At 36.1% G+C, this 25,840-nt stretch overlaps 1 protein-coding gene across 3 annotated transcripts; it reads right to left on the reverse strand.

Annotated features, from left to right (window-relative positions):
- Nucleotides 1-4,320: 4,320 nt before the first annotated feature.
- On the reverse strand, nucleotides 4,321-22,986 carry Gclm (Glutamate-cysteine ligase modifier subunit). 3 transcript variants are annotated; one of them, XR_016192542.1, is made up of 8 exons: nucleotides 22,724-22,986; nucleotides 20,560-20,622; nucleotides 18,550-18,634; nucleotides 17,776-17,832; nucleotides 15,263-15,459; nucleotides 12,323-12,437; nucleotides 10,426-11,158; nucleotides 4,321-5,138 (listed from the first exon to the last, which is right to left on the reverse strand). XR_016192542.1 is itself a non-coding variant. In XM_089231705.1 (7 exons), the coding sequence occupies exons 1-7, from the start codon at nucleotides 22,823-22,825 to the stop codon at nucleotides 10,983-10,985; spliced, it is 795 nt and encodes a 264-aa protein (XP_089087831.1). In that variant the 5' UTR covers nucleotides 22,826-22,986; the 3' UTR covers nucleotides 5,155-10,982. The 3 variants fall into 3 exon arrangements, 1 of the variants encoding a protein (XP_089087831.1); XR_016192543.1 differs by lacking the exon at nucleotides 4,321-5,138 and having other exon boundaries at nucleotides 5,155-11,158; nucleotides 15,258-15,459; XM_089231705.1 differs by lacking the exon at nucleotides 4,321-5,138 and having other exon boundaries at nucleotides 5,155-11,158.
- Between the last annotated feature and the right edge of the window lie 2,854 nt (nucleotides 22,987-25,840).

Consider the following 25,840-nt stretch of genomic DNA (forward strand, 5'->3'; position numbering starts at 1 on the left):
TGAGTGCAGTTCAAGAGCCTCATGGAATTGTGACATGGTTAAAAAATTTTCAAGAGTGGGCATGTAAATTGATAGGCAAAGCATTTCCTAGTTTGTAGGGGCTTCAGAGAAAACTACTTTAATCATGATGACTATAGTTTTGCCAAATTCTGTATCGGAAATCCTAGAATAAATTTGTATTGAAAAGAATTTGAGCTGAACAACATATAAGAAGGTAATAAGAACAACTAATAGAAAGTGATATGGGATAAGGTTTTGAAAAACATTTTGACTCCTGTTGAAGAAAAAAGAACAGTCTCACCTCGATTTTACTACCTCCCAATTTACAAATTGACATAGTTCTCTGGTCCCATTAATGAACTTTTTTATTTTACAAATGAATTGTTCAAGTTTGCAAGAATGAATGTCAACTTTAGTTATGTTGATATGTTCTGAATTTTCAGTAAACTCCGGCCATGACTTAAAAACAAAAGCACAGCGATTTCTAAAGGTTTTGCGAGTTTCTTTCAATTTGTAAGGAGATATAATATTTTGAAATATCTAACAGAGCGCAAAAGAATTACAACGTTGTATAAATTTAAAATAATACATGCCAAAATACTTCACGAGCATCAATCAATCTCATGTCCATGTTTTCGTATCAGCCTTTGTTTTAGGAAGGTTCACAGTAGTTTCATTTACTGTTATTAAAAATTGGGTGATTCTTGTAACCTTACCTTCAATTGATTATTAACTTTTTTTGTAGGTGCTGCCAATGTTGAGATCAGGAAAAGCCCCGTAATCAAATATTAGTTGAAATTCGAAAGAGAAGCGATATTATTCGATATGAGAAATTTGTTTTTCTTGAATAAATACTGTGTATACATAATTATATAACCGTCCGTGTTATCGATTCTTATTCAAACCCACCTGATTATTTCGAGATGATTTTTGAATTAGCTATTTAGATTCAACTGTTTATGTTTGTAGTTGACATTTACATTATGTATCATGTATGTGGGTGGGGGGCAGAAGTGTAATATTTCTTACGTTGTTCGATAAAGGAGTTTACTTATGACATACGATGCGAGAGAAATTTTATGTATTTGAATCGATGATCAAAAATATTTTCAGCGTTTTTCTAAGTCGATGATTACATGGAAACCTGGTTTTTAAAAATTGATTTCTCGTTTTTGTATCCATGACAACAGAATTATAAAAAAAAAAATCAGTATTCCTATTTTTATTTTATTTTTGAGAATGTACATTAATATTGATAATGTCTTGAGAAAATGTGAGTTGAGATCGTCATTATTAGAGTTTTATGAACTTTTTCCCTTCTGTTTTGCGGAGATTGAAATTGACTGTAAATGTATTTTATGACATTCATTTGTAAATAAACAGCTACGGAAATGTATTTCTTGAATTGTCTGAATCTTTTTAAAACACTTCTGTTGTCTGGCTTTGAAGCTTGAAAAAAAATATACCTCCTTCAGTAATTTTTCAAGTTAATTATCAATTGCATTTCAGGATACAGTGAAATCTCGATATAACGATACTCTGTGGACCATGAAAAAATGAAGGGTTTGCTACAAAAAGAGAGGTAGTTTCATTTTTCTTACACTTGACTGAAAAGGAGCCTGCCTGTTTTTTTAGACCCTTTCTTGCCTGAATGCTACAATGGTGTTAGTTCCTATGTCATCTCAATAGATGAAGCTAACTGCTGGAGTTACCTTTGTCTAGTACAAAACAAAGGAAATAAAGTAGGACTGTTAATTCAAACATTGTTGATTTGAACTGTCACGAAATCCCTAAAGTTTTCTATCTAATTTAATGCCAAAATTTCTTGATTAATTCAAATTTTTTGGCAATTCAATTAATATGGTCTTTCATTTGATAGTTTAATGCCCACTTTAACATTGTTCAACTGGAGTGCATTGAGACTGCATTTCACTTAATACCTATTATGTCGTTCAACCTATGCATCAAGGCGTACCATTCAAAATCTGAATATTTTTATCTTCATCAAGATTATGAAAAATATCGAAAAGTATAAATTGTAATACGTTAAAGTATATTTCCTTGATAGCATAAGAATGATGATCAAAATTTGGAGAAACAGTAACGTAACGGATGATCATGAACTGTTTCCGAAAATAAGGCTGAACATGGCCAAGAAATTCTGCAGTGATGCCACGATTCCAGAACAGTGGAATAATGTAGCAGCTATCAATTATACAGGGTGTCCTATCAAGAGCGCCCAAACTCTACATAGCCAGATTTCTCACTTGGAATACATAAAAAATGCACAAAGAACCTGTACAACCCATAGTTGATGTCATATCCGGTGCAAGAAAAAAAAATTTCCACGTTATTCCACGGCGCACGCATGCATGCCTATGTGTTGTGGATATTTTGAACATCTTCCTATGTAAACAAACGCAAATACCAATGTTCATGTTTCCAATAAGGTTTTCTTTCCTTTCAGCGGATTCGACATCATATTTTTCTCGAAAACTATGGGTCATATAGATACAGTTCTTTGGGAATTTTTTATGTATTCCAAGTAAGGAATCTGGCTGTGCAGAGTTTGGGCAGTCTTGATGGGACACCCTGTATATTATAATTATAAATTATTAAAATTTGGGAGTTTTGTAACACTGATGATAAAATGTTAATGCTTATTGATAATTATTATCCTATGTGAATGTTAATGATTAAGTTGCAACTTGTAGTCATTTTACAAATCCAGGATGGGTTAATTGCATAATTATAATTTTGAATAATTCAAACTTTTTCCTTGTGATTTTGAATTAACCAAGTTTGACTGTATATATATTTTTTACTAAGAAAGTGGACAAAATGAGCTATACCTCCTTTTTCTGCTGCAAGCCCTTCAAATATCATTGTAGATAAATTGTTATATCAAGAGATAACAGTTTAAAATTAGACTACAGTAAAAGGCTTGACAAATCACAAAAAATATTTAGGCACCAGCCTGATTTCTTGGGAGCCAAGCATGGTAAAGGGTGTTTCAAAAAGAATCACCCGAACTGAAATGTGTATATTACGAAAAATATTGAACACACATAGACACTTAACATTAATTTTATATTACATGGCTAATCATAAAGTTTGTCTGATAAGTTTTTTTACAAACCAAATTAAAGGTGCTCAATATGTCCACATGGTAGTCAAATTTGTCTCCCAAACTTTTGTGAGCATGTTTGCATCCACTTGCGAGTGGATTTCTGTGGACTAGATGCGAAACTTTGTCGGATGCGCTCCACATTTCCGTCTGACATGTGGGGACAGCCAGGGGATTTCCCTTTACACAGACAACCCATGTCTTGGAATTGTTTATACTAATGCTCTGAGAGGTAGGAAGTTCAACACCAGGGTATTGTTGACGAAAAGCACAGTGAACAGCTGTTACTGACTCACACTCGGTGAAGCATAAAACACAAAACAATTCCTGTTGTGCAGTCGCCATCTTGACAAACACAAGTGGCGGTCGAAGGAACAGCGTTAGCGCTACCTGTCGGCAACTGCGTGAAACTCAAGATTTCTCTCTTTTTACCTATACATTATTTACAAGATATACGGAAGACTGGATGTTGTGAAGATATTTATTATTTGAGATGTTAATTTTTTTTTAAGGAAGGAAAAAACTCATCACTACCTCTACCGGGAGTCGAACCCGGGTCCCTCGATTGCCGGACGAGTGCTCTGACCACTAAGCTACAGAGGAGATAGAGATTTTCCTTCGCTAGAGCGTATATATGCCGAACAGAACCGTGCAATGGACGGTGAAACCGATCAGCTAATAGCTCATGGACGACGAGCCACCAGGGGGCTATATATATGACATGAATGTCGCTCTCCACTTGTTAATACAAGATATACGGAAGACTGGATGTTGTGAAGATATTTATTATTTGAGATGTTAATTTTTTTTTAAGGAAGGAAAAAACTCATCACTACCTCTACCTTCCTTAAAAAAAAAATTAACATCTCAAATAATAAATATCTTCACAACATCCAGTCTTCCGTATATCTTGTATTAACAAGTGGAGAGCGACATTCATGTCATATATATAGCCCCCTGGTGGCTAGTCGTCCATGAGCTATTAGCTGATCGGTTTCACCGTCCATTGCACGGTTCCGTTCGGCATATATACGCTCTAGCGAAGGAAAATCTCTATCTCCTCTGTAGCTTAGTGGTCAGAGCACTCGTCCGGCAATCGAGGGACCCGGGTTCGACTCCCGGTAGAGGTAGTGATGAGTTTTTTCCTTCCTTAAAAAAAAATTAACATCTCAAATAATAAATATCTTCACAACATCCAGTCTTCCGTATATCTTGTATTAACAAGTGGAGAGCGACATTCATGTCATATACATTATTTGATCAAAACAGATTAAAATCTGAATTGTTATGACTTTTTTAAATAAGATGATTTGTTTTAAAATACCCTGTATTTTGCTGAAGAGAAACAGTTCTAAATGACCTTAGAACTAAGACTGGGATTACATTATAAAAGTTTTCTCTTTTATAAAATTTGAGAAATTCAATCAATAAGATTATCGGTTGCATTTGCTCGAATACAACCTATGAGCTTTATTGGTTGGATTTTTCAAGTTTATAAAAGGAATTTTATCAAACTTTTATAGTGTAATTCTGGCCTAAACTAAATGTGTTTTCTTATACTTTCTTCATGTTGAAAGACGTAGCGTTATGAAATCCCAATTCAGCAACCACATTTAGAAAATTTTAGGTGCCAATACCGATTTTTTACTTGCCTTGGGATTACTCACTCAGCGTCCGATTAACAGATCTTGTCGTATAGCCCAATGGGCCAGGACGAGGCTCAGATGATCACATTTGAATATCTCAGTGAATATTACACCTACAAACATGGAATTTTTTTTCGTTGACATCACAAGAGACAGGACAACAACCTTTCTAATTGGAAGTTAAAGCACAGGGGGGACCATAAAAAATTTAAATTTTTTTATTTGTTTACACACTGTATTTTCACTCTCAAAACTAGTACAGGGTAATTTTTGAACACTTGTTGAGCTGGAATCATACTCCTATGACGGATGGCTGATGAGATAAACATTATGCTAGCACTTACAGGACACCCTGTATATTCTATCTATAAAAAAATTAAAAGGATAAATTATTTATTTTTATTTATAAATTATTATTTATTCATTACTTTTTAAATAATGATAAATTATTTATAAAGCACGTTTCTCTCTTTCTCCTGTCCATTGAGTATTATTATAAGAGAATAAGGATTTGACAGTACTATTTAGCGAATGTCTCGTATCTTCATATATTATATAATTTACAAATCCACATCAGGGGAGCACGATTATAACAATTAAAACAGTATTTTTATTAAACAGCCTATAACAAAATTTCTGAAATATACGAATAACATATCCACATAAAATTTCAGATAACAAATGCTAAATCATAATGTTGAAACATGTACTGTTTGTGTACTACTCATGGCATATTTTTTTAAGTATAACTTTTATCATATTTGGAAGAAGACTTTAAAAAAAATATTTGGTCTGGCTGAGCACACTATACGTGTAAAGTACGTATGTGACCATAGATATCGATACTTCTACACAACAGCTCAATACAAAAATTCTCTTGTAAGTAAATCATCAATAGTCAGATGATTGACTTATAATAAGTGAACCCACTGAGCTTATATTACTGAAGGGAGAATGACGTGAGCTGTCTCTGCCTTGACAGTGCTGAGAATGGTATCCTAAACATCATTCGTCAGAAGATCACATGACGTGTTTAATGTACTCCCGCTGCCCTACTATGAAATCCTAATACTTTTGGGGAAGTGGAAACATGAGAGATGAACGAAAGAGATAAGATCTGAAGAAAGGGCATGGTGTTACAATTCCGGGTCTGTTGTGATTTCTAAAAGATAATTCAAAAAGATAATTCAAATTAACCATTCATAAAAATTGAAACCCATCTTTACATCCGCAGATTGTTCCAAATTTAGTTTCTTTCCTTGAAAAATAACAGATTGAAACAACCTCCCGTCAAACATTATTGATTGTACAACAGTTTCTGATTTCCTTTGTAACATCAATTGCTTCTGTCAAACTTCACCACAGCATTCCCATGTATAGGCCTCGGCCAATCAATATTGTATAAATAAATAAATGTGAGCGTCAATAGCTATCCCAATTATTCTATGTTTTGGGTATGTTAATTTCTAAAAAAGACAGAAGCTCTCTGCTATTCTAAAGTCAAAAACATGTATAATAACTAATATATTTTATTTATTTATACAATATTGCTTGGCGGAGGCCTATACAAGAGAATGTGGTGGTGAAATTTGCAGGACTCGCACTCAAAAAATGAGAAAAAGTAGGAAAACGCAGGAATAAAAAGTAGGATGGGGGAGGGTAACCCCCTTCGACAACATAATCATAGCATAATGGAAAAAAATCCCTAAAAAAAAAAAATTTAAATTTAAAAAAAAAAATTAATTTTGAATTACCTTTTTTCTTCATAGCACTATTTCAGTTTCCTATAAGACTTAAAGGCCAGTCGTAGTCCAGGCTCTGTCCCTGGTGGGATGTAAGCCATTTACCCGGAAGGGTTGGACCACGCTGGAGAGGGCCACGGAGGGCCTGGAATCCAAGTCGTCCGGCACCTCCGGCCCAAGACTCTAAGATTGGTGCTCCAGGCCGTAATGCCTGGTCCCCTTACTCCCATTGCCCGGAGCAGCCTCGGCCCAACGCTCCCTCCGCCCAGGAGGGCCTCACAAACCCAGTAGACGTCGACGCTGCCCCCAATCACCCCCCCCCCAGAAGCCGATCCAAAAACCGCAAAAAAATGTTTTATTGCTGCAAATTCAAAAATATACAGCATATTTCCTATAAGACTGACCCAAGCCAAAGCAAAATGACTTGGTTACAAAACCAATTTTTGGCCAAAACAGTGTACTAGCAACCACAGATAATTCTTTGCCATCTCTCCTCATATATATTACATTCTTTTTTTGGTGTCTTCCAAAGTGCAGAGCTTGTCAACTCTCTTCGACAAGGCACAGCAAATTTTGAAGAGGTACGTTTTTTAAAAATGACGCTCCTTCGAGACCACTTTCAGAAGCACAGTGCAAAATGTGTAGATTACAAGATCCGATGTAAATAAGGCAAGGTGAACCTGTTTTACTGCGTTGTTCATCATTTTTTTTAAAGGGATTTGTTCACGTTTTACTGTTCAATGCTAGTGTAATCATTTTTGACAAATGCAGCACTTCCATTTCTAGCTCTTTGCTGAGCATTGTAAATATTGTTTACGCCTCTTCATGCCTTAAAAATACAGAAGACAACTGAATGTTATTGGGTAGCACCAGAATCACCAAACCTAGAATAGGCCTATGTATCCAACTGCTTTGAAATGCAAACTGTTGTTTCACCTATTTGCACCATAATTTTGAATGTTAGTTACTGTCCAAGACCACAAAGTAATAAATACAAAATTATTTTCCCATCCAGACAGAAGTTTTTAATGACTACTATGCTTGTTGAACACTCAAACTAAGCAAATGAAAAATTAATCAACCAAATGGTCCACATACACCCCCCCCCCCAAATAACCTTAAAAATGATAAAATTTCTGCTTTGGCAGAATCATTAATTGCATTCTTCAGCATTTGTAATATTTGGCAATATATCAATGGTTTCCTGCTCAACTGAAATCAATTACACAAATTTTATCGATAAGATTTGGTAAAAAAGTAGGACAAAACCAAGTTAGTAGGACAAAAGTAGGACATTTTACCAAAAAGTAGGAAGAGTGGGAGCCCTGAATTTGACATAGACAATTGATGTTACAAAAGAAATCAGAAACTGTTGTACAATCAATAATGTTTGACCAGAAGGGGCGCCGAATTCACCCTTAACTGCTTCCTCTATATGCAAGGGGTGCCATACAGGGGGGAGGGGATTGCCAGGACGAGCACCATTTTGATACAATGTTGAGGGTATTTTGGGAAGATGCTTGGTCGGATTCGTTGTGCACTGTTTGGTAGATGACACAATCATCTGCAAAGAGTCAGATATGGCAATTGATGGAATTAGGAAGATTGCTTATATAAATCAAAAATAATAATGGCGAGAGGAACCCTGGGCGTGCTAGACTTAACTTGGAGAAATGGGGAGTTCTGGCCCGAGAAGGAGCCAAACTGATTGCGGTTGGTAAGGAAGGCTTCTACCCATTTAGGCAGTTGAATACACAGGCCAAAGTTTTGGAGTTTAAGTAGTTTATTGTGGGGTGCCCTGTCAAAAGCTTTAGAGAAATCCAAGAAAATTATATCAGTTTGGACGCTCTTGTCGATACTGCTTGATAAATCATGTATGAAAAGAGCTAATTGGGTCGTTACTGATGAAGATGATCAAAAGCCATGCTAATTTGAGAAAAAGAAGTTCATTGAATCAAGGTGTGAGCGGATTTTCTTGGCAACTATGAAGCTCAAAAGCTTGCAGCAAGTAGAGGTGATAGCGACTAGTTTGAAATTAAGGGGATTGGAAAGAGATCCCGATTTATATATGAATTAGGATAATCTTATTAATTTTCCAGTCAGAGGGCGAGTTAGATGAGTTTAATAAGATGGTAAAGATAATTAAAAAGTGATTAGAAATTTCATCAGCGCAAAATTGGAGAATATGATTTGGGATCCCATCGGGGCCAGTGGAGTGGCGTTTCAGTTTTTTTAAAAGGGTTCAGAAGGCCTGCTTTAGCAAAGAAGACAGGACTAGTGTTGAATAATGAATTGGAAAAGAAGTACTGAGAAGGAGTGGGGTCAGAGGAAAAAGCCCGATTACATTCTGCGGCGATATCAAGGTGAGAAATAAGGTCAATGTTATCAATTTTAAGGGAAGACAGGCTAGCTGATTTAGGACAAAGAAAATTCCAAAATTTTGAGGGGTTAGTTTTAAGGTATTGAGGTAAAGAGTTAGTTTTCTCACTCATCAGCAACCTTTACTATTTATGGCCTTACTTAAGGACCCCTTTTTCATGAAGAATAATTGCATAATATCTCCAATACTTTCTTGCTTTTCCTCTCTCCACAACCTATCTAACTATGTCTTGTCTAACCACCTGCAAGTGATTGAGAGGGGAAGTTTTATGACTTTACACTGCCCACTGTGGTGCTTCTGAATCCCTTCCCTGGGAAAACCTGTTCACAACTGACTCCCTGTTTTTCAACCTATCCTGCAGGAAAATAAAAGAGCGACTGCACAAGGAGGGGTTGCTTTTTTTACTTTCAAGTGGGATGACCAGTGACCATGATCAGCCTTTCAATCTGAATGGCTTTAAATGCCAAAAAAAAAGAAAAAAAAAAAAAGATGTACAAGTTCAGGGGAAAATCACTTTGTACAGTTGGAGCTACAAATTTGAAACGTTTTAACCCAGAATTCTCGAATTCATATTCTGTGTTTGTGGGTATGATTTATAACATTTATACCAGTAGTGTGTGATTAAGAGTGATGCGTAAGCATGTCATCAGCATACTTCAAATGAAGCCATCTCAGTACTGCATAGGCAAGTTGTAATTTAAACTATATGAAAGGTAAGACCTTTTTTTTTGCTTTGCTAACTGTGGGAAAATTAGAAAAAATAAATATAATAATAATATAATATTAATCAATTAATTATAAAATTTTGGGTTCATGTCGTGAAAACGTAGTGTAATTGAAATTGTGGGGCGTATAAATGAAATACTTCAACTTTAGCAAGTATAAAGAGTAATTTGAGGTCCAAAATAACGTGTATAAGAGGAGGGAGTTGTGTAAACAGGGTTTCACTGTTAATAAGTGATTTCAAGAATTCTCTGGAATACGATTTCCCATTCCCGATGGCTTCAAAATGTCGAAAATTTGAAAACCCTAAATGAAAGAGATGATTCTAGAATTTATGAAAAAATTCAGAATTAATCAAAGAAAAATTTCAGAAATAATGTAAGAAAAAATTCTAGAATTAATGGAAGAGATAACTTCAGTATCAATGAAAGTGATATTCCAAAATTAATGAAAGATATAATTCCAAAATCAAGGAAATAAATAATTCCAGATGTAATGTAAGAAATAATTCCAGAATTAATGAAAAATTCTATAATTAACGGAAGAGATACTTCCAGCATATCTGAAATTGAAAGAAATAATTTAATCTTTTTTATTTTTAGAAGTTCTCTATCCTTTTTTTAATCTTTAGAAGACAATTAATTGCAATATTTAGAGACTGAACATTGGGGAAATTGCCCGTTACAAACTGTGCATTAAACAAGTCACATAATATCCTCATATTCAATGTTACTGCCATCACAGTGGTTCTTTCCTCCCTGCAGTAATATAAGCTCAATGAGTGAATCACATCAGTATACATCATACCTTACGGAAGTAGCCAAGTGCACCACAAGATTTTCTCACAACTTATTTGAAGTTTTTACGCATTACATGCTGCAACATGAAGCCAATAACATCAATAAGCATGAAAAGATATGCAAAACAATATGAACAAAAATATATTTATACTAATATAATTTATGACATGAATGTCGCTCTTCACTTGTTAATACAAGATATACGGAAGACTGGATGTTGTGAAGATATTTATTATTTGAGATGTTAATTTTTTTAAATTTTTTTTTAAGGAAGGAAAAAACTCATCTCTGCCTCTACTGGGAGTCGAACCCGGGTTCCTCGATTGCCGGACGAGTGCTCTGACCACTAAGCTACAGAGGAGATAGAGATTTTCCTTCGCTAGAGCGTATAAAAAAAATTAACATCTCAAATAATAAATATCTTCACAACAGCCAGTCTTCCGTATATCTTGCATAATATAATTTATATGTTTCAAGTAGTATATTCACAACACAATAAGGCAGTATGATATTGATCTGCAGTGTTTTCTAAAAAAAAATCTTGTTAAATGAAAATAAACTCATTCAACTATTTGCAGGCTTTGTAAGCTTAGTAGCACGCAAGAGATATCCTTTGTTTTGTATAATTCCTCTGCACTTCACAACAACAGAATATCTTACGATCCAATCTGCTCTCCAATTCTCTGGATCTGTGGCTATCGACTCTAGCATTAACCTCAATGAATCTTGAGATAGAAAATCTGCAGAGAGAGAAAAAAAAGAAGTTAATTTATTAATATTAGTTTGATTTCCATCGCTGACTACACGTTTTTGAAGGACTGCATTAAAAAAAAAGTTTATTCGTTACCAAATACATTGGTGCCTCCAAACCAGAATATAGGCATTGTTCTGCAACAAGTTTTCAACTGGAATTGCTCTGTCGTAAAAATTTCTATAATAGCATTTTTTTTCCACAGAAGAGTTTTTCCTACCCCCCCCCCCCCGCCTCTTCTCTTAGAATTCTCCCCAAGATTGTTTTGTAGCAGCACCGATTGGTCAGAGTTTTTCATTTATTCTGCTCTGGGGAATGGTGCCTCACAATTTAACACACTTTGGCTACCGAACTAATGTTAAACTGTATGAAAATATTTTCTGTGGTGAAAGGAAAGGTTTGAGCCTGACAAAAAACCCTCTAAAATAAAGTTCTGGCTATGACCCTGTTCTCAGACGTTTTATCTGCAATGAAAAATTACCAGTGGATAGTTGTACATCAACAGCAGCCACAAAAAACTCCGTACAGACTTATCTTCCATATAAGTCTATTCAGCAATTTCTTGCTATAGCACTACTATAGTAGTCTTGCACATACACACGACTTGTTTGGAAAGTCGCGTCTTATTCCAGAAAAGTTTCGAATTTCTGGCAGGAGAAGATGCTTGTAAACATGCACCGTATCAGCAGAGATGCATCAAAAACAGCAAATGATTGCCATTTTTTTCCAAAAAATTACAATACCATGTCCAATGATGGAAGCAAGAGTGATATCCCTTCAGCATTTTCTACTAGCATTTGTATTACACTGTTTTATAGAAGAAATCTCTTTCACATTCCCTAATAGAGAACTGCAAGTCTGTATGAATAGTTTCCCTATGAAGTATCAAAAAAATGAATTCCAAATGAAATGATCCTAAGACCAAAGCAAATTTAGTTTTCGCCTCAACTGCTGTGGGCCATACAAATTTTGCCCTACCAACCTCCTTTCCAGTTTTTTTTTTATTGATCACCCATTCCCCTATATTTGTGGTCTTAAGCTTAAACCCAAACCCCTTGTTAATGTGCCTATGATGAAACTTCACTTATTAAGATAAACCCTTTTTTTAGACATAACATAAGAACACAAAGATAAAAACAAGTTGGCATCATACCTTTTGGATCATTGTGAGTGAGAAGCTGTATGTCATTTTCCTTTGCAAAAGCTGTCATTTCTGGTGGCATCACGCAACAAGATTCCAAATTGACTTGATTTACGCTAGGTTTCACCTAAAAAATTCAATTTATTCACAAACAGAAAAAAATACACAACACACAAAATAAAAGGGAGGACGGGGAAAATGTTAAGAAGCTGACATGTTCTTACTAGCAATCACGGAAAAAATATTATTTTTTAAATATTGGATTTTGAAAACATCAACTCGACATAAAAAAAAGTGTGAATACAGTAGACTCTTGATAATGTGTCCATGGGTTAATCCCGCCCATCCAGTACTCTGGCATTTTTAGTGAGTTATCTTAAGAGTATAGAAGAGGAAAATATGTCACTGTATGTCTGTGCACAGAAGTTTATATTATTTAAAAGGGCTTTTCCAATTGGCTTCCAGCGATCTGACGATTTCGATAACCCGCTCACCCTAGTTTGAGATGTGCCGGATTAGCGAGAGTCTACTGTACTTTGACTTTTGGAAAAATGGATACCATCATTTGAGGAGAAATAAAAAAAGATTAACAGTTCCAAAATGTTAAGAATCAAACCATGACACAGGGTACCTGACCATTATAAACCTGATGCTTTTACCACAAACACACCATCATAGCAGTACTTGCACAAAAAGTGCTATTATTACATGAGCTCACATGGTGTATTACTTTACTTCACAATAGCATTGAATAATGCAGATTGCATCTATATTTTTGTCTTTTATTTTTATCTTTGAAAATCAAAAATTACGGAATTATATTTGCGTAACATAATTAAAAAAAAAAGGAAAATTGACTGATCGAACAGATTCTATAACCTTTGGTATAAAACATGATATGGATTCAATTATCTGTATATATACAATTAATTTTCTGTCAGCATGCATGTATGTTCTCTATACAAATCGACAATTTTGACAGATCTTTGCCAAATTTTATAAATATGCCAATCAAACAGTACCCGACTTTAACGACAGGCTACTTTAAAAGTTAGTCATAGCTGGTGACATGCCCGAAATGGGTAAAAAATTTTCAGGCAACAAAGGTTCTTGGGCCTCAACAATGACTTTTGGAATGTTTACTTTGGTTAACATAGTTCCCTAACAATGCGTTTCAGACATGGTTATTCCTTTACAATGCCACTTCTTTAGTGCTGCCTGTATATGGGGGAAACTTGGGCAGTGCCGTGGTATTATAGCAAGCAATTCATAAAAAACAAATTTTATATGAACTGTTTCTCATTGCAAAGTTTTACATTTCCATTCAAATAAAATTGAACACTTGACTTTAAATGTTTGCTTAATGTTCATTTAAAGGGAAGCAATTTCTTGCTCACAGAATATTCATGTAATTGCGTATCGATAAATGACAATCAACAGTTATTCTATGTTTTTATGGATTTAAGAGATATGTTATTGCATGCTAATCACATTCATGGATTTATAGCTCTGAAGTATTCAAGTCATTTTGTAACCAAAAAATGACGTCCTTAAATATTATACATTTTTTATGGTCTAAGAAAGACGTTGATTTTCATATATGCAATATTGAAATACATCAAAATAACATAAATTTTGCTCTGACTGACACCAATCAGACGAAATGACCAAATTATCTCACACCAGGTTACTACTTGGGTACAGTCGAACTAAGACCACAAAAAAATGTTACTCATGAAATTGATAACCCTCGAGTTAAAGCAAGATCACAAATACGAATATTTCTAATATAAATATTTCTTTTGGTTCGTCATCTAATTGAATTATGAATTTCACCCTTTTAGTGGGTGCTCAAATAAGAAGCTGGGTAAATTATAGGCACATTTTTTTGGATATCATATGAGTAGATCTTTTTATTCATGATTTGCATGATGCAATTATTAGTATCTAAATTTTTATAGTTTCACACATTTTGTTTTTTTGGTTCCCAACTTTGAGGCGTGAATACGAGAGCTGATCTCCCCATTAAAAAGTCTCACCATAGAGAGCAACAGGCCTACAACAGTTCAATAATTAAATCATTGCACTTCAATCATAGCTAGAAAAATTGATGGCAGATGGCAGCACTACTCATAACAAGCATTACAAAGAAACAAACTTCACATTAGGTTCAAAACACGTACACAGACATTCCCACATGTACCAATTCATTAGAAATTCCACAGAGGAATGTGTAAGAAGTGCATGTACAGTTGAGTAGTAGTTTCACACATTTAACAAATAATTGTTAATCAGAGTAAACGCTTTTTGCTTCTCACATTGTTGGGTTTGACCATGTATGAAAACACATGAACTATTATTGCATGAGTAAATTTAAGGTTTTCTTTGACGGATCTTGGGAAATTGAAGTATTCAATTCAACTCAGGGAAAAAAAAGACCCTGTTTTTAGCAGCGCCTCACCTTATATAGGCCTGTTGGTACCAGCGGTTCCTCAGAAGAATTGCTTCTCGGAACTCGCCGGTTCCCTTCATGTCTGAGGCTCTATTATTTCTAAAGGCCGCTGAGGCGCCAGAAACTGTAACACTTTCTGCGTCTCGCGGTGTTACAATAACCACATTCTTTTTTCTGTATTATAATACAAGTTTCAAATGAAAATTAAACAGAAATGCTAAATTATTTTCATAGGAATTGTGTTAATTTTTTTTATTTATGAGTATTAAATACAAGCATAAAAACCAATGAGGCAAATCAGTTGCAATTGTTCATTACTCAGTCCTGCACATAATTTTTTTTGCTGAAATCGGTAATAAAATTACGCTGCTTTCTGTGAGCCAGAGAGGAAGTTATTTCAACCCAAATATTCATGAGTAGTTGCAGATAAAAAAAACAACTTAAAGGGCCTTTGAATTTTTTTTTGTACACACACACGCAAAGTATTTTACATACCTTACCTGAGACCAATTGTAGAGTTCTAATAACTGACCAGTATCCACATCGCTAACTCCAATAGTAACCACTCGCTGATCAGCAACAAAGTTTTCCAGAGTTTCCCATAGCGGTCGAAGTTGATCCGGACTAGTACGAGGTGGTGAATAAGGCAGAGCCAGAATCACAGAATCTATGAAATCAACGTCTAGGCAGCTCATAACTAAAAAAAACCCTTTTATAATTATCATTATATTTTTTATTTTAATAGATTTTATTTAGAATTTTAGATCATTAGGCAAAAATAAAAAGTTAGTTGTTTGTTCCTTAAAGGGGAAAAAAGTTCAGTTAACTATTATGAACAGCCAATATTACAGTTGAACCCAGCCTATAATGAACAAAATTCTCTGTCCCCCGAAATTAGTTATGTCAGAGTTTGGCTGTTTTCTGTAGATCCCAACTTTTGTCGCTGTGGTGGTCAAGTGGTCACAGTGACGGACTCACATCATGGGCATGAGTGCCACAGTGGTGGTTGGCTGAAGCTGGTTTTCTGTGGTTCCCAACTTCAAGGTGCAAATGCGAGCCGATCTCCCCATTAAAAAGTCTTGTCACAGAGAGGAACAGCCCTACCAACAGTACAAATATTCAATCATTACACTTCACTTCTGAAATATGGATGGCAGCACTGAAAAATCGGACACAACACTAGTATGCACTCAGACTGTTAGGTACACACACTTACAATTCCCGCACAACTCACTAGGTAGTAAATTGCCCATGGCGATAGACCAGAGTTGTGCTTGAATTGAAAGAAAGGAAGACTAATAGTAGAACACAAATTAAACTGCTGCTGAAAATCAAGGTGTCCCCAACAGTTGAATGAAGCTATCATTTTAGAGAGATCTTAACACCCCATCATTCATGAGTGCATCTGACATAAATATACGAGTGCTTAATTCATGTTCTTTTTTTTTCCTTTTTCATGTAAATATCCTTATGCTATTATCATTTCATGCTATTTATACCTCTAGTTATGTGATACACAGTCGTTTAAACCTAAGGCAGTGCAAGAAAAATTTCACAAATGCTTTACGGTTTATCTGTCTGATACATGTGGTCGATTACATCAGATTGTTTTCCTCCGTGATACTATTAGCCGTAAGTGCTATTTGTGGCTTCCTAAACAAATACCAAAAATAATTTGCGAATGGAACTAATGCATTAGAAAATAGATATACTGAATTGATTTAAATAAGACAGGAAATGCTACACACCAAAAAAGCCAAGAGATACCCCGTAAAAATACTTGCACATGTATATTTTAAGTACTACTCATGACAGTACACCTCATTAAATACACTACTCATGAAGTCATTTTTATTCTGTCTTCAGGAATAACAGTCATACTGAGGTCTGACTATTTGTTCATTTGGATTGACTTTATGAGTGTTTTTCACATTTATCTGGCTCTCAAAGAAGTAACTCGGATTTTACATTAGGCGTTGACAAATAAAAAAAAAACTTTAGGCACCAGAAAAATTTCTTAGGACCCAAGCACGATTGTTTGCTGAAGAAAAACGATTTAAATGAAATAAACAATTGGCTTTTTTTTAACTTTTCTGGGATTTCTATTCTTGCCCATTCCTATGTTAAAAGACACTGCGATGAATTCAGAAATTGGTGTTTCATTCATAGATACAAATTTATTTTAATCGCATACATAAAATTTTAGGTGCTAATACAGATTTTCTAGTCGCCATGGCAACTTTCCAGCCAGAATTTCAGGATTTGACAAACCCTGTTTTACATAACCCTCGAAAAAGTAATTCTGCTTTCACACAGCCCTTGGGGAAGTTATTAAACTTATACACTTTTTTTGAGCAAATAAAAGCTGATGAGCCATTGTCTTACTCTGCACCGAGTACTTTACTTGTCTTGTAGGCAACACCAATTTCATTCTGTGTAGCAGTTGCGCTGTACTAAAATGATGCTAATTGATTTTTTAAGAGCATTTATATTATAGGGATGTGAAAGAAAATTAAAAGATCTCTATTATTTTTTATTTAACCCTTTAAGTGGCATTGACAAGATATCTGGTCTCTTTAAAAGCTTCTTATTTAGCATTGACAAGACTAGATACTTTGTAAAGTTGATTTCTCCATGGAACACTTTTCCCTGTACCCCCCCTCCTTACCCTTAGTTTACACCTGTCAAAAATCGAAAGAAAACTTACTTCATTGAACAAGATATGGCATTTTGAAGAGGGTTTAGTGATTTCTGCTGTGCCACTTGAAGGGTAAAAAAAAGTGAGAGAGGTGTATAAATTAATAGCATTATTTACCTACATCTTTGATCGGGAGTGCAGAAAAGTATTTTATGCCTGAGAGAAATGTATAAGTGAAAGATTACTGTATTTCACTAAATTTATTATTTTATATGCTTAATTTCTGAGTGTTTCATGATAGGAAAACATCAAGAGTGAATCAAACTTGCAAGTTGAGGGATATATCTAAAGTAAAATTATAGAAATCACATATACCTTCAGTAAGAGCCTCTTCCAAACTTGATACATCATATGTCTGCATAAACACCTTCACTGTATGGGGATGAAAAAAAATTATACATATTTAATTTATGCCATTCATTTTGCCAATTAATAATTAAATAAAAATAATTTAAAAACATTTAATTATCTTTATAATGAAGTATCTGAATCAGGACAGCTGCATCGTAAGGGGCAGAACCTTTTGTGTAACCAATCATTACATTCATGGGAGAGTCTGTTTCATGACAACCCTTTCACAAACAATTCCAGAGCTAAACTAACAAAATTCATTGTAGGTTCATTGATGGTCCCATGAGTTTCTATTTTAATGCGAGGTTCTGCTATGTAAAATAAAAAACCAGGAGTTAACACCCCCCCCCCCCAACCCCGCGGGTGAATTAGTCATGCTGAGTCAAGTTTTATATCACATTCATACAAAAAAAAAGAGAATAATATTTCAGCCACCTGGAGCTTTGCTTTGAAGCGATTTCAATCAGATATCATTTGTATTTTGAGTGTGGCTCTAAAAGGTTTTGCTTCTCCCGTCTTCAATGTGACCCGGAAACCCCAAATTTGGTTGAACACACCAGTTCTAACTACTGAGTAAGCATTCATCAATGCACAAGGTTTGACACAAATGGGGACAGACAACTTTGAGAACCACAAATCAACTCCATTTGTGACAGAATTTGTGGAGAGTCCGAAGAACATATTGAAAAAAAAAAAAAAAACGTTTATAAATAGAAATGATATAAAGTAAAAACTCACCTGTCAGTTTCAGATCTACTCTCTCATCTTTACCAATTTTAATACCATGGGATGAGCTGAGAAACTTCACGGTTTCAGAATTTACCTATTTGTTGGAAATTGATTTTAAGAAACACCTCCAACTACGACACTTACAAGAAGTGAAGCAGACTCTTGAGTGGCTCAAAAATTGAGGTTTGGAAAATTTAAATTAATTGAATTTGTGTGACTCTTTAAAAGTGCAACGCTTGAGATGGTGCTTTGTTCATCTATGTATGGCAGTTACTTTTTTTTCTAAACCATGAGAACTCTGGTCTATCGCCATGGGCAATTTAATACAGAAATGAGTTGCGCCCGGAGTATGGATGTGTGCCTAAGAGTCAGAATTGTGTGTATCTAATGTTGAATGTGAATTTTTAGTGCTGCCATCAATTTTTCAAACTATGATACAAGTGTAATGATTGAATATTTTTAGAGTTATAGGTCTGCTGCTTTCTGTGATGAAACATTTTAATGGGGAGATCAGCTTCCATTTACGCCTTCAAGTTGAGAACCACAGAAAATCACCCTCAGCTGACCACCATTATGTTGATGGTGGGGTTTAAACCTGGGTTCTTGTAATGAAAGTGCTTCATTATGACTACACGACTTCACAGCAGCTGCAGGACAGCAAATGCTTGTCAGAAACCTCTGTGACCCTAGCACCTATAATCTGTTGACAAAAAGAGTTCCAGCCTAAGAAAATTATTTGTTACTGTGCAATATCTACTATGTGTAGATGGCAGCACTATACCTAATAAGCATTTCATGTTAGGTTTCACAACACCTACATGCACATTTCCAACATGCACCAATGGTTAGATACTCTGCAGAGGAATGTGGACAAGGTGCATATGTGGTGTAGTGGTAGTAGCCTAAGAAAGCCATATTCTCGACCCATATCTATAATTTTGTTCTTAATAATTTTCTTTGGTCATGCTTTTCATCTACTCCCAAGTCAGCTTCTTTCCTGAACTATTCCTCTCTTCAAGCGTTCTCATTTATTTTCACTAAAACATTCAGCCAAAAAAATAAATAAAATAATGGAGTAACTACACATACAAAAAAATTTTAATTTAGAAAAAAAATGCAGAATTAAAAATTAGCATAAACACAAGGAGAAAAAAAAGAGTTGTGCATAACAAATGACACTCAAAAACTCCATGAATGAACCATGCACAGTCACAAAAATTTAGGTCATTGCATTGTGAGGCATTGCTGTACAAGAAAATTCCTATACTGAATATTGATGAATCTCACACATTAGGTCATGACCACGATGAAAAAAAGTGATATCTGCACCTAACACTTTTTATGTGTGAGTGACTAAGTCAAAAATTTGACGAAATTTTTGTCATCGTAACTTTTTTTTTTTTTAATACAGAGCACAACTCAGGTCTATCGCCATAGGCAATTTACTACCTAGCGAGTTGTGCCGGAATTGTAAGTGTGTGTACCTAACAGTCTGAGTGAGTATCTAGTGTTGTGTATGATTTTTCAGTGCTGCCATCTATATCTCAGAAGTGAAGTGAGTGATGTGTAGTGACTGTATATTTGTACTGTTTGTAGGCGCCTGTTGCTCTCTGTGGCGAGACTTTTTAACGAGGAGATCGACTCGCATTTGCGCCTCGAAGTGTCATCGTAACTGTTGACATGATTCCAACTCCCGGGTGAGTTAAAAAAAATATGAGATGTTGTTGACCACCTTTCTCAAAAAAGGAAAAATATACTTGGCTTTAAAAAAAAATTTGGATGTCGCCTAATTCTTTTTCTGAATTCGTGAAGCCTTGGCCAATACCAAGAAAGATGCAGGACGAGCAGGAAGCAAGTGCAAAATAAAATATTGGGAGAATATGATTAAAATTCACATAGATGTTAATAAATTTTACTCACAGACAGAGAGGAAGGGAAAAAAATGAAAAAATACAAATCTTATAAATCCTGAAAGATTCACAATAACTTAATGGCAACAATAAGAGAAAAAAGCCATACCTGACTCTTGAAATCATCCGATTTTACAAATGAACTCAGAACACACTTGACACCTTCAGAGACCTGAAATTGAGACAATAATCATCATACAAATATTGTTAAATACATGTTGAAAAATATTCATGAACGAGATAAAATATCAATAGATCAAAAAATATAAAATAGTAATCCCTCCTTTGTATTGCACGTGCCTGTGGACTAAAAAAAATCAAGACATACTGAAAGTCGGGGTTGATAAACTGCAAAAGATCTAGGTGCCGAACAATTTCTGTGAAAATTCTGTGTGTGCCACCTGCGGTTAGAAAGCCAAAAAAAAAAAAAACCCCATTTTTTTTTTTTTCAAAGAAATTCCAGCATATTTTTTCATAAATGCTCAATGCAATCAGTATTCATGTAATTTTTTAATCTTTTCCATTGTCAAAAAATTTAAGTGAAAAAAAAATCATGAAAATGCCAAAAAAATATCCTAACAGTGAAAAAAAGCAGAAAAATGCAAATGTCATCAACATCCGGGCCCTGCCCATCAAAATTGAGAAATATTATAATTACAAGGTTAAACTATTTATGTAAGCGTGGATAATTTTGTATTTATAAAAAATGGTTTGATGAATCTTGTTGAGCTGAAGTATGGCCAATTCACTCAACTCTCAGCAAATTTTTGCTGCAATGAGATAAAGCTAAAAAGGCTGGGTACTTTATTTGTCATATGTTAAATCTCAGGTGAAAAATTTGTCACTTTTAGCCGCTACTTTCATAAGCCTACTACTTTAGCCGCTTTTGACTGCATTTCTGTTTTATTATTGATGTACACGTACCTCACTGTTTTTCTTATCTGTGAGCAAGGGCCGTCACGAGATAGGTTAATTTTACCGTACTGGCGGGTAATTCATTGCCCTTGGGTGTGGGGTAGGGCTTCAGCTTGGCATTGCTGCTATGCAGTGCTAATTGCATATAGGTTGAAGGCTATATAGATTTGTATTTATAACATAAAAGCCCCACGACAGACATTAAGAGAGTGGCACCTGTCTCGAATCTGACCTCATTGGCACTTGATTTGGGGATTCAGCTCATTTTGCCCTGCAAGTTTTCGTACTGGGCAGGATTGTAGCATCAGATTTATCCTGAATACCCTTAGGTAGGTCAGGGGTGCATCAATCAGTGCCGTCTTAATGCATGGGCCCACCTGGGCACAGCGAGGGAGGCCTCAGAAGAAGAAGAGCTACACAAAAATAAGATCCGGTTGAAATTTTGTAGAACTTACAAGGTAGGGCCTCAGAAAAACCACTTGGCCTGGGGGGGGGGGGAGCTATGATGCTCCTACTCACCAGAAATTCCTGAATTAAATATGTGAAACTTACTTGCAAGAGAATTGCTTTTGTCAATGAATATTCACTAAGAAATAGAAAATATGCATTTAAATATGCTTGCTTCGTTTGTGCAGGGTATTTCTCTCGCTCTTCTAGGCAGAACCAAATTTATAGTTTCACTGCCAGAAGGGGGGGGGTTTAGAAATTTTGTCAACCTTCCCCCATCCTGCAAAATTTCTTGGTTAGTGATTCCTCAAATTTGACGCCCCCTGAGATATAGCCTCACTGTAAATATGCCGCTGCTCAGAGCCTTTCTATGTCTGTGTATGTGGAGTGTCTTCCATGATAACTGCCTTGTATCCAGGGGTGGTTCTTAACTAGGTGTGTTTGGAGAGATTTCGGGAGGGATGTCAGTGACACTAAAAAGAGAAAACAATTTACTTTGTTTCTACATTGCTATTACATAGGAAATTATTTTGTAAAGGGGTCCATGGTCTTCTTCATACTGGCATAGTGGGTCCATGGGGGTCACAAAATTATTAAGAACCCCTGATCTAAGTTGAAAAATATAAACTTACGTGAATTTTGAGTAAATACATAGGAATATTTGTAGGAATAATCCGCGGAGCTAGAAAGAGCAATGAATTCATAAAAATGAATTCCCGTGAATCAATAGCCATGCTTTGATCACGGAGCCACCAGTACCGTCTTAAGGCGTGGGCCCGGGGCCTCAAGAAAACAAAAAAAATCTGGTTGAAATTTTCGAGAATTTGCCTGGTAGGGCTTCAGAAAAATCACCTGGCCCGGGGGGACCCCCATGATGCTTTAAGACGGCCTTGGGAGCCACAGCGAATTACCTCTTCAGTTGGAGACTGGGTCGCGCGTTTGTTGAATTCCTTGCAGCTTATCAGGTTCCCGGTATTTATGAGGATACTGCGTACGCCACTGGACATCATCATTATCAGTAATATTAATTATTCACCGACTCAAAACAAAGTCTATCTCAACAAAGCTACGCCACTTGAGGGAAAAAAGAAACCCCAGAAATCTTCTTCTTCTTCTTCAATTATACAGGGCTTTATGCAAAAAAACCCCAGAAATAATAGGAAGGAAACTGCTTTTCCTGTAGTACTTATGAACGGCTTTGACTTCTCATTCGCAAATGTAAACAATCTGAAAATATTACTGCATTTATTGAGTTTTGTGCACTCTAACCATATTTGTTTCTAGAAAAAGAGGGAATCCCAATGTCAAACACGGGACATCAGCAATCTTGCCGTCAAAAATGATGCCAAAGGTAAGCAAAGTTGTTATTTATTGCTGAAATCGGTGAAAAAATAGGGGGGGGGGTGAAATCAAGTTCTGAAAAACTATTACTACATTCGGGGGCAGTGTCGGCTTAAGGCATGGGCTCACCCGGGCACGGCTCGAGGGCCTCAAGCGAAGAGGGGCCTCACAAAAATGAGATCTGGTTGAAATTTTCGAGAATTTGTTTGGTAGGGCCTCAGAAAAATCAATTGGCCCGGGGGCCCATGATACTCTTAAGATGGCCCTCCTCAACTTGTGCAGGACTACTTAACCTATGGGTCGCATTTCAAACAGTCGCAGGCAGGCCCGTAGCCAGAAATTTCGTTCGTGGGGACCAAAGTGATAGAACAATAGATTTGGCCATCTTTTTTTTCCCTTTTTTTCGGTAATTTTCTCACATTTTGGGCTCTCCCCTCCCCCCACTACTGTCAATGATATGGATGTAAAAGAAGTCGAACAGCTAATTAATAGCAATTCAAAGGTACTGACCGAGAAGAAATTAATGCAGTTGCATGCTCCAGAAACTGAAGCGGTACCAGATGAAGAAGATCAAGATGTGGAAGACAAGTTCACACAATGAGTAACATAGCGGAAGGGCTTCGCAAGTTCAAATCAGCGATAGATTGTTTTCATGACATAGATCCCTCTGTGGTACGCTCTTCACATGTACAAAAATTGGTAGAGGAAGCCTTGTCATCATATTCCAAAAGACTTGATGATATGAAGAAGAAAAGGCAAACAGAAATTACAATCAAGGAAACAGTTATTTTCCGGATATTATGCTGAGGTGAGCTCGGAAAGAAAAGTCATCACGTCTCCGCCGGGACTCGAACCCAGGCCCTCTTGCAAACCGGGCAAGCATGCTACCATATACACCACTGGAGACACATGAATCTGCCTTCCTAATTTCACGCACTGTGTCGTGAGGCGCTGAAGTAGAGGCATTAGTAGCCTCTCTTAACTTCAGGAAATGGCTCCCGGGTGGGACGGTTTAGAGAGATATAGATGGCTTTTTTCTCAGCCAGAGATATCAAGGAAACAGTTATTTTCCGGATATTATGCTGAGGTGAGCTCGGAAAGAAAAGTCATCACGTCTCCGCCGGGACTCGAACCCAGGCCCTCTTGCAAACCGGGCAAGCATGCTACCATCTACACCACTGGAGACACATGAATCTGCCTTCCTAATTTGCCTTCCATGGTAGCATGCTTGCCCGGTTTGCAAGAGGGCCTGGGTTCGAGTCCCGGCGGAGACGTGATGACTTTTCTTTCCGAGCTCACCTCAGCATAATATCCGGAAAATAACTGTTTCCTTGATATCTCTGGCTGAGAAAAAAGCCATCAGAAATCACAATGTTCTTTCATAAAAAATCGCCAATAATCTCGCTGCACCCTCTTTTACATTCCCTTATACCTCTGCGCTACCCTGCTCTCCTCATGTTGTTCAGTAAACGAGATATACAAGAAAAAACTATGATTTCTGTTATTCGCGGTCACCTCCGGAACGTAACCCCCGCGAATACGGGGGGCCGACTGTATTTTTCTTTTTTCATTTTGCTATAATGCCACAATGAAAATGTATGTGGCTGTAGAAAAAATTAGATACTGTTCCGGATAATTTCTCTCACAAGGCCTTGAGCAGAGGGAGTCAACAGAGTGCAGGACATCACAGATTTATTCACAGAAACAGCTATTTACAAAAGTAGAGATTTTCACTGGACGCGACCTATAAATAATGTCTCGTCTTCAGACTCAAAGTTCAACAACTGCATTAGTAACAGAAAAGCATGGCCATAAAGGCCAAAAATAATCTTCTAGATTTTTCTACTATCTTCTCGGATCATCTTCACACTTCTCTTCTGGCATCGCATTGGAGCTGGCGCCAAACGTCCCAACTTGCCGGTATTTTGAGGGGTTTACAAAAAATGCGTTATTGATTATTTACAGGTAACAAAAAAAGACAATAAAAATAAACAAATAATCAACGATTACTCTTTACATAACTTTCGTAACAATACATAATGCAGTATGAATATTTTACTTACATTGATTGAAACACTGTGTCTGGCCAAAACCTACATCTATCTTTCACTACATGCAACAAAATACAGTAATAAGTTCACTTGTCTGTACATTCTCCCATTGAGAAAGAGCGCGATGAAATATTAGATTAACATAAAAAAATCCATCACGTGGGAAGTGGAAGTTAGCCACAATGTGGGAAAATGAAACAGAATCGTAAGTGAAGTTTCCTTTGATGGCGCTAGTTAACCAACGGGTTTTCCGTAGAAGTGAAAATGCTTAAACCATCTATCCAATCTTCAACCCATCTATGCTTCATACCCTTTTTTCTCAAAGCATCAAAGATCAAGATCAACCACACTCAGCGATGGATTTTGTTCATTTGTGTGCAAAAAACAGCAAAAAAAAAACAAAAAAAACACGAGGTATTGAGCTAAGTTCGGTCATTGTAATGGAATAAATATAATTTACTAGTCGTTATATTGAATAAAAAATAACATGGCTGAGGTAGGAAAATATTTGGGACGTTTTACTGGTCGTTATGATGCAACAGTAGTTATATCGGACTGTCGTTGTAACGAGCGTTGACTGTATCATGTTTAGGGAGGTTTTTCAATGAGTCCGGGGGGCACGAGACCCAAAAATAT

The sequence above is a fragment of the Pholcus phalangioides genome, unplaced genomic scaffold (genome assembly GCF_987345545.1).
Source record: "Pholcus phalangioides strain wild (caught in Gottingen) unplaced genomic scaffold, Ppha-v1.0 ptg000004l_1, whole genome shotgun sequence".
Lineage (NCBI taxonomy): Eukaryota > Metazoa > Arthropoda > Arachnida > Araneae > Pholcidae > Pholcus > Pholcus phalangioides.